Source organism: Chrysemys picta, chromosome 4 (assembly GCF_011386835.1).
Source record: "Chrysemys picta bellii isolate R12L10 chromosome 4, ASM1138683v2, whole genome shotgun sequence".
Taxonomy (NCBI): domain Eukaryota; kingdom Metazoa; phylum Chordata; order Testudines; family Emydidae; genus Chrysemys; species Chrysemys picta.
The window spans coordinates 113,295,780-113,308,793 of record NC_088794.1 but is presented as its reverse complement, the minus strand read 5'-3'; the positions used below and the strand labels follow the sequence as shown (position 1 = coordinate 113,308,793).

General features: G+C 42.0%; 2 protein-coding genes across 23 annotated transcripts in view; one reads left to right on the top strand and one right to left on the bottom strand.

Annotated features, from left to right (window-relative positions):
* BBOF1 (basal body orientation factor 1) overlaps positions 1 to 13,014 on the bottom strand; it is a 1,057,902-nt gene that overhangs the window by 145,052 nt on the left and 899,836 nt on the right. The window lies entirely within an intron of this gene.
* MLH3 (mutL homolog 3) overlaps positions 708 to 13,014 on the top strand; it is a 31,011-nt gene continuing 18,704 nt past the window's right edge. For 2 of the 21 annotated variants that reach the window (XM_065593382.1, XM_065593380.1), the window contains exons 1-6: positions 708 to 845; positions 2,259 to 5,653; positions 8,626 to 8,724; positions 9,990 to 10,060; positions 11,003 to 11,107; positions 12,200 to 12,272. In XM_065593382.1, the coding sequence (XP_065449454.1) occupies positions 2,332 to 5,653; positions 8,626 to 8,724; positions 9,990 to 10,060; positions 11,003 to 11,107; positions 12,200 to 12,272 (3,670 nt within the window). In that variant the 5' untranslated portion in view covers positions 708 to 845; positions 2,259 to 2,331. Of the gene's footprint in view, positions 1,781 to 2,258; positions 5,654 to 8,625; positions 8,725 to 9,989; positions 10,061 to 11,002; positions 11,108 to 12,199; positions 12,273 to 13,014 lie in introns of all 21 variants that reach the window. The other 19 variants (XM_065593386.1, XM_065593381.1, XM_065593378.1 and 16 more) reach the window with 19 other exon arrangements.

The window sequence follows — 13,014 nt, the reverse complement described above, 5'->3', positions numbered from 1 at the left end:
CAGCTTCTTAGGGTTACCATATTATTATTATTATTATTGGCATGCATCCCTGTGCAATCATGGTATACTATTGTTATTAGTTCATCCAGTTATTCTGAAACATAAGATTTTTTTTTTTGGTTCCATTTTCAGTAAACTTAGCCTGCCCACTACTTCTTTGTGTGAGCCCAGATTGCTGTGTAGTAGACCCTGTATGCTGCTGCTCGCTGAGATTTTGGTACACTACCATATGAGGCACACCAGCATAGAGGCAGCTGGCCTCCAGTCAGTGTTAACATAGGGAGAGGAAGAAGTGAATGGGGAATGCAGAAGGAATGAGCCTCTCTGGACCTATATGTCTAGTGACCTCCAACCCATCTGCACCCTCAAGGGAACATCCTGTCTGCTTACTAGATATTTAGATGCCATCAGTCACCATGCCATTCTAACCCCAACCTAATTTCCCATGCTATCTGCTGTCTGCTCAGCTTTCCCAGAGGTGCTGCTGCCTTCATGAGACTGTTCAGGGGATGGTAGGGAAATCAAAGTGGGAAACCTTGGGCACACGCCCTGGCCATGCCCCACTGAACAATACTGACAGAGGAGCCAGTGGGCTCAATTGATAAAATGCGACAGAAGGCGCCACCCTCAAGAAAGACTACAACTCCCAGCATGCACTGAATCATGTTGCAATATATGCTGGGAATTGTAGTCACCTCCGGCCTGCAGTGGTTCTTCCCTCGGCACCACATATCTTCGCTGCGCATGTGCCACAGGGTTTTCTCCCCCCGTCTTCCTTCCAGCGAACTGAGTCTGGGACTTGTACCTTGAGAGCCAAAGAGGCGCGGCGGGCGGTTGGTCGGGAGGTCTGTCTCGCGCCCCGGCCCTTGGGGTGGAGGGGGCCCCTCCCCCCTCAACGGGTTCTGAGGGAGTCAGGGGAACTGTGCGGGGACATTTTAATTCAGTCACCAAAATGCATCTGCCTCCCTGAGCTGGTGTGGTGGTGGAGGGACTGGGAGGCCCCTGTTTGGCATTGGCCAGGGCTGGGCCAGCACAGCTCCCTCACCCTGCTGCGCCAGGGGATCTGGGCGGGCTCCTTTAAGGGCTTGTTGCTTGTAAGTCGATAGACTTAATTCCTTGGCTGGGTGAACTATTTCCCTTCCTTCCCTGCCCGACATTCGGGGCAGTGCCCTAGTGAAACTGGGCATCAGACTCTCCCAGCAGAGAGCTAGAGCTGTAATGTGCTCCACACGGGCACCTGTGTAACAGCTGGGTCTCAGTGTGGACCTTTTGCAGGTGCTGGGGCAAGTGACCTAGGCCTGCCCAAATTGAAAAGCCAGTTGATCGCACCTGTAGTGTGGACAGGTGATTGCACTGACACCTGTGACTAGGCTAAATCCTGGGATCTGGGCCATGGTTTGAAATAGGAAGGGGAGCACTTGCTGTACCTGCAAAAGAGGAAGGGAGCTAAGTGGGAATGCTGCTCCCCAAGGAAGAGAAAGGAGAGGGGCTTTCCTCTGCTTTTAGCACAGGAGGGGGAACTGTGCTTCCCCAGTCCCCTTCACTCTAACCTGTAGATGTGAGGTTCAAGGGAAAAGTGTACCTCCTGCTAAATACCAACAGGTGATGAATGAACCCATATGGTATAAAATAATCATAATAGAAAGAAAAGCTTAATTTATTAGACACCCCACCACTACCTTTGAGCCAGCCCATGTGCCAGTGGGGTTTTATGGCAACTGCATCTTCCCAGCTGGATGCATGTTGGAGTGTTTCCAAGGATAGATGTTGTCTGGCCATGGTGAGGATGAACATCCTGAGTCCACTTGAAAGAAGAACAGCAAAATAAGTTTATTGGATAATGATGTGAGGAGGGCTCTGAGCCTTGCTTTTGGTGGCATTCAGTACATATTGCTGAAGTTACTGGCAACTGGTGCTTTCCCTGTGCCGGTCATTGATAGCTTGTTTTTGGTTTGTGTGTTTGGATTTTCTTTTAGGAAGTATAGGATTAGGGAAAGGAGTATAGTGTTAATAAGGATCATGAAAATGCAGGCACTTTTATTCTGTATTGTTGCACTTTCATGTCTAGGGCACTGGCTGAGGCCTGGTCATAGCCAGGGCAGGGAAAGTGAGCATAGAAAAACACTCTGAATACCAGGAAAAAATTACAGCATTCATGGAGGCAAAATTATTTTTTTAAATGATAACTTGTTATATAGTAACTGTAAGAGATTTTTAAACTCTGAGCTTTTACTCTTTGTCCCTTTGTTTTTTTACAGGGGACTGTTTCAAAGAAGGAAGAGGAATGATGTTCCTGAAATTTCTTGGGTTCCTCACCTTTCTGCTTTTGCCATGATCAAATGTTTGGTGGAAGATGTGCGCACCAGGTTACGCTCTGGAGTGGCCATCAACTCACTGGCCCAGTGTGTTGAAGAGCTTGTCCTCAATAGCATTGATGCTAAAGCAACATGCGTGGCCATACGGGTGGATTTGGAAACCTTCAAGGTCCAGGTGGTGGACAATGGCTTTGGGATGGGGAGAGAGGACCTAAATAAAGTGGGTAATCGATATTTTACTAGTAAGTGCAACTCAGTGGAGGATTTAGAGAATCTGAAGTTCTATGGTTTCCGAGGGGAGGCTGTGGCCAGCATAGCAAGTATGGCCAGCATAGTAGAAATTTCATCCAAGACCAACAATACAGTGAAAACCTTTATGAAACTGTTTCAGAATGGGAAAGCACTGGAAGTTTGTGAGGCTGAATTGACTAGACCAAGTGGTGGAACAACAGTAACTGTGTATAACCTGTTCCACCAGTTACCAGTGAGGAAAAAGTGCATGGATCCCATGCTGGAATTTGAGAGGGTGAGGCAGAAGGTAGAGGCTCTTTCGCTCATACATCCTTCTGTCTCATTTTCCTTAAGAAATGATGCTTCCTGTTCTATGATGCTTCAGCTCCCCAAGACAAAAGATATGTGTTCCCGTTTTTGTCAGATTTATGGACTGGGAAGAACACAGAAATTACGAAAAATAAATTATACATCTGGGGGGTTTGAGTTAAGTGGCTATATCAGTTCTGAAGGGCATTACAATAAGAATATGCAGTTTTTGTATGTGAATAATAGACTGGTTTTAAAAACAAGATTGCATAAACTCATGGACTTTTTATTAAGGAAAGAAAGTGTTATGTGCAAGGCAAAAGGTGGCCTTGCCAACAGACAAATGAGTTCAAGTCCTGTTCGGCATCGTGGCCCAGAGCTCTATGGAATCTTCGTTATCAATGTGAAGTGTCAATATTGTGAATATGATGTGTGTCTGGAACCTGCAAAAACTCTGATAGAATTCCGCAATTGGGATGCTCTTTTAGCTTGCATTGAGGAAGGAGTGAAAACATTTTTAAAGCGAGAACATTTATTTGTGGAACTGTCTGGTGAAGACATAAAAGAATTTAATGAAGACAATGGCTTTAGTTTGTACGGGACCAGAGCTCTGCAGCCTGCACTCTCTGAAGAAAAGAGCATACAAGACAATTTTAAGAAAACATGTGATGATATTGTAGATTCTTATGAAATGTTTAATTTGCAATCAAAAACTGTCAAAAGAAAAGTGACTATTCAGGAAAAGTCTTCAGATCTCATAGGTTCAAATGATAATGCTGCAGAAAAGGAAGTCTCTCCAGGTCTGATCATTGGTGAACCGGCTGATACAGCGAGTCCTCTGCTCAACAAAGAAGACACCACTTCTGATTTCTCAGAATTAGATATCTCAGAACAAGAGCCAAAAGAGTTCAACAATCCCAAAATGGTGTTTGTGAACCGCAAGTCTTCAGAAAATCTCTCTGGGGAGTCCAGATCAGAAAGAGTAGAAATAGACAGTTGTTATGCTGAAATGCCACATTGTACTGAGAATTGTGTGGAAGATGCAAGAACACAAGTGGACAGCACAGCTCAGAAAAGCAGCATCAACATTGCCTTCAGAAATGGTGTCACTCAAGGGCAGCATGAGAGAGTTGAAGATACAGCTGATGGACCAGAACTTCTTTGGGGGAGAGCATTGATGGGAATGTCTGATGCGATGAAAGATGACAGTAGAAAAAGTAAAGGGCCAAATAATGATGGTGGAGGAAGGGTTGTTAGATCAGTACCACTGAAGTTGTGTTCCACAGGCCTTATAACTCATGTGTTGCAAAATCCGCCACCACATGAACAAACTGAAATGAATTGCTCATTAAACATGCATTCTAAATCTGGTCCTGTAAGTGCCAAGGACATATTTGGAAACAAGATGAGCTTTTCAGTTCAGAGTCTAAATGTTCAGGATATTTCTAGTATGTTAAATAAAGAGTATACTACAGTACCCAATAGAGAAGTATGCAGAGCATATGCATATGAGTGGTTAGAAAATGAGACTGTATCAGGCCAGAAGAATGAGGAGGTAGCTTCCATTACTGCAGGAGATAGAAGGGAGTGTGTAACATCACACACTAGAGAGTTGCTTCCTGTCACTTCCTTGGGTTTTGCTCATAATGAAAATAATCCAAGCAACAGAAGACAAATGATTGAGCTATCTGTTAGGCCCAGAACCCAAACCTATAAGAAGCTGAGCTTGTCCATACAGTTGGGATCTTTAGAGCGATTCAGGAGACATTATGGGAAGGTCAGGAGTGCACCATCAGTATCTATTCCAGAGAAGAGGAATGAATTTGAACCTCCAGGTGTTCTTGGTTCTCTAGCTGATCTTGACACCTTGAAGAATCAGAATAACAATTTTGAATGCGTTAACATTTGTGAAACTCAAGTTCTGGAACATGCTGATTCTAATAATAGTTGCCAAGCTGGTTGCCTCCTTTCCTTGGAGAGGTCTCAGTTCTGTGGCAAAGAAACTTTGTTAAACAGAAAAGCTCCTTGTGTGAGAGCGAGTCCTTTGACATTGACTGACTACTCTCAAATTAGAAGAAAAGACTTAAGCAGCAATAGATCACTGGGATCACTAGCTTCTAAACTGTCCAGAATGAAGGGTGACCACAAGGAAGTTTTAGCTACAGAAGTTGTGGGACAAGTTGATGAACAATTCCAAACAGATTCAAGCAGAAAAGAGAACACATTGCATCTTTTGTCTCAAACTGATGATTTTTTGCAGAGTTCTTATCAAATGTGTCAAAGCTCCTCACAAGAAACAGGGGTAGACGATTGCATCCTTGCGTCTGCCTCTGATGAGCAGGATGCTCCCTGCAAAATATATAGTACAAGAGGAGGGACCATGGAAAATGTCGTGAACCAGTCACTGCTCATCAACACAGATGGGGAGTACATGGCCACCACAAGCAGTGGTTTGGCATTACACAGTGAAAAGAGTTATTCTGAGGGCATCCATAAAGATGGAAATATTGTGGATGTATCTTCAAAGCAGACTTCAAAAGCCACTGAGCTTCCCAGTGTAACTTTGTCAAGTGGTTTGGAAGTACCTGGAGATGTCACAAATGCAGTTCAGTCTAAAAATGAGGAATCAATATCGTGTTCTGTCTGGATGCAACGTTTTGATGTTTCACTGGGTAAGATGGTATACGTCAATAAAATGACTGGACTAAGCACCTACAGTTCTCCTCCAACTGAAGAACTTCAGGCTGCTTGTACTAAAGATATAACTACAATGGCTGTGAATGTTGTCTTACAGAGTGGTAAGTACATGATGTTTAATTTTGTTGCAAGGAAAGAGTGATGCAGATAGTTTGGGTCCTCCTAGCAATCTAAAATGCTCTTTATGGCAATGCCTGCAATTTCCACACAGAAATAACCATTGCATCACATGAATTAGTTCTGTAGAAAACAGGAAAATGTTGATGGCCCTATGGAAATAGTACAGTAGATTCACATTTTGAAAAAGGTATGAAAATAGCAGACAACCAGCTGGTGTCACCCTGCGTCATGCTCTGAGAATTCTCATGATCATGACCCATTTTGTCATTTAATTTGTGAGATCTTATAAGAGCCCAGCTTGAGAAGTATATACACTATGGATCAGAGTTTTGAAGGTATTTAGTAGGGCTGTCAATCACAGTTAACTCATGCGATTAACTCAAAAAAATTAATCGCTGTGTTAATCGCACTGTTAATAGAATACCAACTGAAATTTATTAAATATTTTGGACTTTTTTTACGTTTTCATATATATTGTATTCTGTGTTGTAATTGAAATAAAAAAGTGTACAAAAACAAAATAATGTAAAACTTCAGAGCATACAAGTCCACTCAGTCCTCCTTGTTCAGCCAATCGCTAAGACAAACAAGTTTGTTTACATTTACAGGAGATAATGCTGCCCTCTTCTTAGAATCATAGAAGATTAGGGTTGGAAGAGACCTCAAAAGGTCATCTAGTCCAATCCTCTGCTCAAAGCAGGACCAACCTCAACTAAATCATCCTAGCCAGGGCTTTGCCAAGCCAGGCCTTAAAAATCTCTAAGAATGGAGATTCCACCACCTCCCTAGGTGACCCATTCCAGTGCTTCACCAACCTCCTAGTGAAATAGTTTTTCCTAATATCTAACCTAGACCTCCCCACTGCAACTTGAGACCATTGCTCCTTGTTCTGTCATCTGCCACCACTGAGAACAGCCTAGCTCCATTCTCTTTGGAACCTCTCTTCAGGTAGTTGAAGGCTGCTATCAAATCCCCCCTCACTCTTCTCTTCTGCAGACTAAATAAGCCCAGTTCCCTCAGCCTCTCCTCATAAGTCATGTACCCCAACCCCCAATCATTTTCGTTGCCCTCCTCTGGACACTCTCCGATTTGTCCACATTCTTTCTGTAGTGGGGGGCCCAAAATTGGATGCAATAATCCAGATATGGCCTCACCAGTGCCGAATAGAGGGGAATAATCACTTCTCTTGATCTGGCAAAGCTCCTACTTTTGTAGCTAGCATTGCAAGGTATTTGCATACCAGATATGCTAAACATTCATTTGCCCCTTTGTGCTTCAGCCACCATTCCAGAGGGCATGCTTCCACGCTGATGACGCTTGTTTAAAAAAAAATGTGTTAATTTAAATTTGTGACTGAACTCCTTGAGGGAGAATTGTATGTCCCCTGCTTTTATGTCCATCCCCCCCCCCCTGTTTTACCTGCATTCTGCCATCTATTTCACGTTATAGCCGTCTTCGATAATGACCCAGCACATGTGGTTCACATTAAGAACACTTTCACTGCAGATTTCAAAATGCAAAGAAGGTATCGATGTGAGATTTCTGAAGATAGCTACAGCACTCGACCTAAGATTTAAGAATCTGAAATGCCTTCCAAAATCTGATCGGGATGGGTTGTGGAGCATGCTATCAGAAGTCTTAAAAGAGCAACATTCCGATGCAGAAACTACAGAACCTGAACCACCAAAAAAGAAAATCAGCCTTCTGCTAGTGGCATCTGACTCAGATAATGAAAATGAACATGCGTTGGTCCACACTGCTTCGGATTGTTATTGAGTAGAACCCGTCATCAGCATGGACGCATGTGCCCTGGAAGGGTGGTTGAAGCATGAAAGGACATATGAATCTTTAGCACATCTGGCACGTAAATATCTTGCGATGCTGGCTATGACAGTGCCATGAGAACGCCTGTTCTCACTTTCAGGTGATGTAAACAAGAAACAGGCAGCATTATCTCCTGCAAATGTAAATAAACTTGTTTGTCTGGCTGAACAAGAAGTAGGACTGAGTGGACTTGCAGGCACTAAAATTTTACATTGTTTTATTTTTGAATGGAGTTTATTTTGTACATAATTCTACATTTGTAAGTTCAACTTTGATGATAAAGAGATTGCACTACAGTACTTGTATTAGATTAATTGAAAAACACCATTTTTTTTGTTTGTATACAGTGCAAACACTTGTAATCAAAAATAAATATTAAGTGAGCACTGTACTCTTTGTATTCTCTGTTGTAATTGAAATCAGTATATTTGAAAATGTAGAAACATCCCAAAATATTTAAATAAATGGTATTCTATTATTGTTTAATGGTGCGATTAATCATGATGAATTTTTTTAATTGCTTGACAACCCTAGTTTTTAGTTGCTTAAAGATGCAAATCAGTGGAAGTTAGGCATCTGGTGGTTTTGAAAATCCCACTAGGCACCTACCTGCATTTTTCAGTACCTAAATACCCTTAAAAATCTGGCCCTGCATCTCTTGTCTATCAGTTTCTCTTTGTAAAACATTTTCTAATATTTCATATAAAGGACAATATAACCATGCACTGTGTGTGTTTAGTATTCACTTCATTTTGCACAGAAATGTATTGTATTACAAATATCCTTCTTTCTGTGTTTGTTTGCTCATATCCTTCATTAAAACACACCTCTTCTGCCAAGCCAGCCAATATTCTCTGAGTCACATTAGAAGTCAGGTTATTAGGTACTTATATTAATTTATTTTAAATGAAGTTCCCTGTACTAGCTTCTGATCATTCAGAGCACTGTATTATTATTTCTTCATTGTAAACTTCTAATTCTATGGGGCAGGAATAATATCTTCATTGTTTGTACAGAAATGAGCACACTATAATGATTTAGTTAATAAAAATATGAAGAACGGGGCTCCAGAGATGATTGGAACTTTGTCTGTTAAATTTGCAGCAGTAAATTTTTGTTGTGTGTTTAGGGTTTCAGTGCAGGTGCCATCCTTTTAGAAGTGAGCTTGTTCTACCCTTCCTTCCTAGACCTCGGGAAGAGAGGATTCTGGCAAGCCAGGATTTCAGAGGTAGGGTCATTTTGCCAGGACAGCGCGTACTGGCAGAGGTGAAAGTAAGCCGGTCTGGTATGGCGTACCAGCAAGAGCCAGTACGCCGTGCCAGACCGGACCGGCTTCCCCAGGCTGGCGATTTAAAGGGCCCTGGGCTCCCTGCAGTGGCCGAAGCCCCAGGCCCTTTAAATTGCCTCCTGAGCCCTGGGGTACCGGCAGCAGGGCTCCAGCAGTGATTTAAAGGGCCCAGGGCTCCGGCCGCTGCGGGGAACCCCAGGTCCTTTAAATCGCTGCCCGAGCCCCACCGCTGGAGCCCTGGGGTAGCAGCGGCAAGGCTCCAGCGGTGATTTAAAGGGCCAGGGGCTCCGACCGCTGCGGGGGGCCCCAGGCCCTTTAAAGCGCTGCCCGAGCCCTGCTGCCAGACCCCCCAGGATAGCGGCGGTAGGGCTCCGTCGGTGGTTTAAAGGGCTTGGAGCTCTGCTGCGGTAGTGGCAGCCAGAGCCCCGGGCCCTTTAAATCGCCCCTGATCCCCGAGCCTCTGCAGCTGGTAGCTCCGGGGGTGATTTAAAGGGCCCAGATATTTAAGGCCCCGCCCCTTCCAGTCGAGGCCCCGCCCCCTGCTCAGGATTCCGGCGTAACAATAAGTCCTTTAAGTTACTTTCACTCCGAGTACAGTGAAAAACAAAACAAAGAACTCTGCCAGATGTCCTGACAGGAATACAGACTTACGCAAGGTCTGTTAACAATGGACTCTGAGTCATCTCATATGTGGAATTGGAAAAAAATCCTGCAGGGTTGAAGCCTATTAGGGAGTGCTTATATTTATAGGATGATGTTTCCAGTTCTCTGTAAAATCATGCTCATAGTTTAAAGAGCAATTATCTAATCCCCTTGTCTGTCCTCACATTCCAGTCTGAGTGTAGACATTAGTTTAGTCCTTGGGACTCTTTCCCAAGAAAGGATGAAATCAATGTTTTGGTATGTGGCTTTGTCCAGAGCGAGTGGGCAGCTGAGTTTATCCATCTTTTCCTTTCCAGATTTTGTTGGGTTGTTCTGTAGTGCATACTCTAGACAGAGAAGCTGCCCAGAGTCCTACTCCCATCTGACAATAGGAAGGAGCATTCTCTTGTCTCTTTTTCTCCCTTTTATTCAAAAAAGAAAAGAAACCCAGACAGTGTGAGCTAAAGGGTCCCAACTTGGTGGGAATGAACAATCTTAGTACATCTTCTGTTGGCACACATAGGCTTTCTTAATCCCCATGTTATACACAAATTCTCTCCTAGATGCTGATGGGGAGTCTCTACAGTCCTTGTTTTCAGAGTGGGATAATCCTGTATTTGCTCGCTGCCCAGAGGTGGGTATTATTACGTTCTAGCGTTTCAGTGGGAGCCATTTCAATCTTGTCTTCTATTATGTTGATTTTTTAACTGAAATGGCAAATACTATAACTGTTGTGTATATTTATTCTGTTGTACATATACCAAGGGGCTTGTCTATGGTACCTTTTTATAGATTATTTGTGAGTTCATTTTGGGGTTTATGCAAATTAGAAGTGATTGGTATTACAGCTGATCTTAAAGAATACTGTACCTAGTGTTATTTGGAAACCAAAGTGTTATTGTGGGCTGAGTCTACAATGCAAAAATAATCACTTTGACTTAGGATAAAATTCTGTCCCTTGCAATACTCCCCTCCCCCTTGTATGTGTTATATGGGTCATTTAAATATGTTTGTAGCATTGGCAGGACCATAATGTGTGAGGGAGAAACAACATTGCACACTATGTCTATGGAGCTTTTAGAGCGATTTCCTTTATAGTCACAGGGAAGTATCTTTAATCAGTGTGAGTAAATGTACAATTTCAGTCAGGATGTGCAATATGTATACAAATATTTCCACTTGTGTACAATACAGATGCAGGAGCAAACCACCTGCTGGTGAGTTTCTGAAGGGGAACAATTCTTTAGAACATCTGCTGTAGTAACAGTCATTCTGAGATGATACATCTTCCTGGATGTTCAGCTCATTGAGTGTGTACATGTCGGCTGACAACTAATGTCAGATTGTCTAATGAAATAGCTCTTAGTGTGTGGGAAAGTGCTGAGAGAGGAGCAAAGAGATTACCAGATGGTATTTTGAGCTAGTTCTGTTCTTGTTAGAGGAACCAATGCACTAGGTACAGAGGGACCCCTTTCCAGAATAACCTTATTCAAAGCTGGCAGTTTGATTTTTGTGGCATTAAACTCAGTAGTTAAATCTGCATCCTGTAAATTATCTGTGTTGATCTTTTTCACAGGTTGCTGTTGATGTGAGCAGTGGTCAGGCTGGCAGTCTGGCTGTGAAAATTCATAATATCTTATATCCCTATCGTTTCACCAAGGAAATGATTAATTCAATGCAGGTACAATAAGTCAGATAGCAGCTTTGTGTAAACACCAATGTTTCAACAGTATTTATTAATGTTTCTGCTGGATGAAAAAAACATAGTGAATTAAATAGATAATACTTTTAATTTGCAAAGAAAAGTATTTTTGGTTTGTGAGAGAGACACCAACAGATATATGCATATCAAGTTATATCTCAAAACCATCTCTTGGATGATTGTAAACAGTTACCTACAGAATGGTTCCCAACTTGCTTGAGTTTAAAGCTAGTTAAGTCAAGAAATAGCCGTGCTATCACTGCCTTGTAACTTACAGCACTATCATTGGCACTTCACTAAATAACATTTTGATAGGCAGTTGTAGGTGTACCTATTTGGTTAATTCCGATTCTTTGACATACATTTTCAAAAGAGATTTGCCGAAGAAATTCTGACCTTCAGCTGAGCAGTTTCAATAGCAATCCCATCTCATGTAAGGACTTTTACATTTATTTTGAAGTGTGGTTCTGCTCTGAAAAGGGACACTAAAAATGGCACAGTAAACATGAAACCCAGTTGTATCTTAGTGCTTCTGTATCAAATGTTTTGCTCATAAATTTTAAAATTAATATAAATATGCTGCCAACTTTGCACTTTTACCTTTGGGCTCTGAGAGCCAATCTGGGTTCTTTTCTTCTCTCACATCTAATCTAGTGCAGGTTCTGCAGCCCAAACTATATTCTTATTTACATCCATGCACTCACATTGCTTCCTGTGGTTTTGTAGAGTTATAAGTGGTTAGGACTTAGTAAAAAGATAGTATTAATGCACAAGGTGAACTAGAATCCAGTCCATTTTCTCTTAGTTGTGTTACCTCTGTAAGGTTAATGGGAGTAAAACCATTTGTCACTAATGGCAACAGCTTTGTCTGAAACACCGGGGAAGAGATCTAGAGACCTGAAGGTTTCATTTTTACATTAACTTTTTCAGGTGGAACTGCACTTTAACTCAACCAGTGGTCCCAATATTAACTATTGGTGAAGATAGGAGTTTTCCTCTGTAAAGTTTTGTATGTTTCCCTTCTAAAAATGGTTTTGCCAATGGATAATGAACATTTTGAATATATTACAGGTTCTTCACCAAGTGGACAATAAATTTATTGCTTGTTTAATCAACACTAGGAGTGAAGTGAATGCAGATGCAGGTAAGAATGCCCATTAGTATTAATTAGGTTGAGCTAGCCCTCAAGTACAGTTTCAGTACAGATAGGACACTGTCCTGGCATTCCGAAACATGTTCAGAAGATGTAATTTTTTTCAGGGGTGTATTCTTTTGGTCTGATAGTTCCGCGATGCTAAATGCAAAATAACAATGCCAAATTTCTGTTTCAGTAATATTAAGGCTCTACCTTGTATCTGACAAAAGCCAGGAAACCAAAAGCAAATGCCAGGACTGTGTCCTTATCTTCTGCTGTTGGGGGACAGGAGAAAAAGGCATGTTATTATGAATTAAGGAGAGTGATGGCCTTCACTTGGAATTTCCTGGATTTTTCTCTCTCTCTCTCTCTCTGTTTTGGAGATTGCTAAAGGACTTTGTTCATGGTGCTCCTCAGATGCTGTGGTGATTAATGCTGCTATAGATAAACACCTTATATTTCACATTACCAAAAGGTATTGGACTTCATTCTCAGTTAATGGATGCATTTCATCCTCTGTATTGAAACTAGCTTGAGCAATACAGAAATGCTCTCCAAACCAGTAGCTTCTTGTTTTTTATCTAATCTGCATAAAATGGAACAGATTGTAGTTGACCTCATCTTTAATATACAGAGAATAGGAATTTGGCTGATGACATCATCATACAAACCCCAGGTTTAAATGACTCATCTGGATCCTCACATTTAATTTCTGCATTATTTTATTTTCTGTTAAACCAACTTCCTCCTG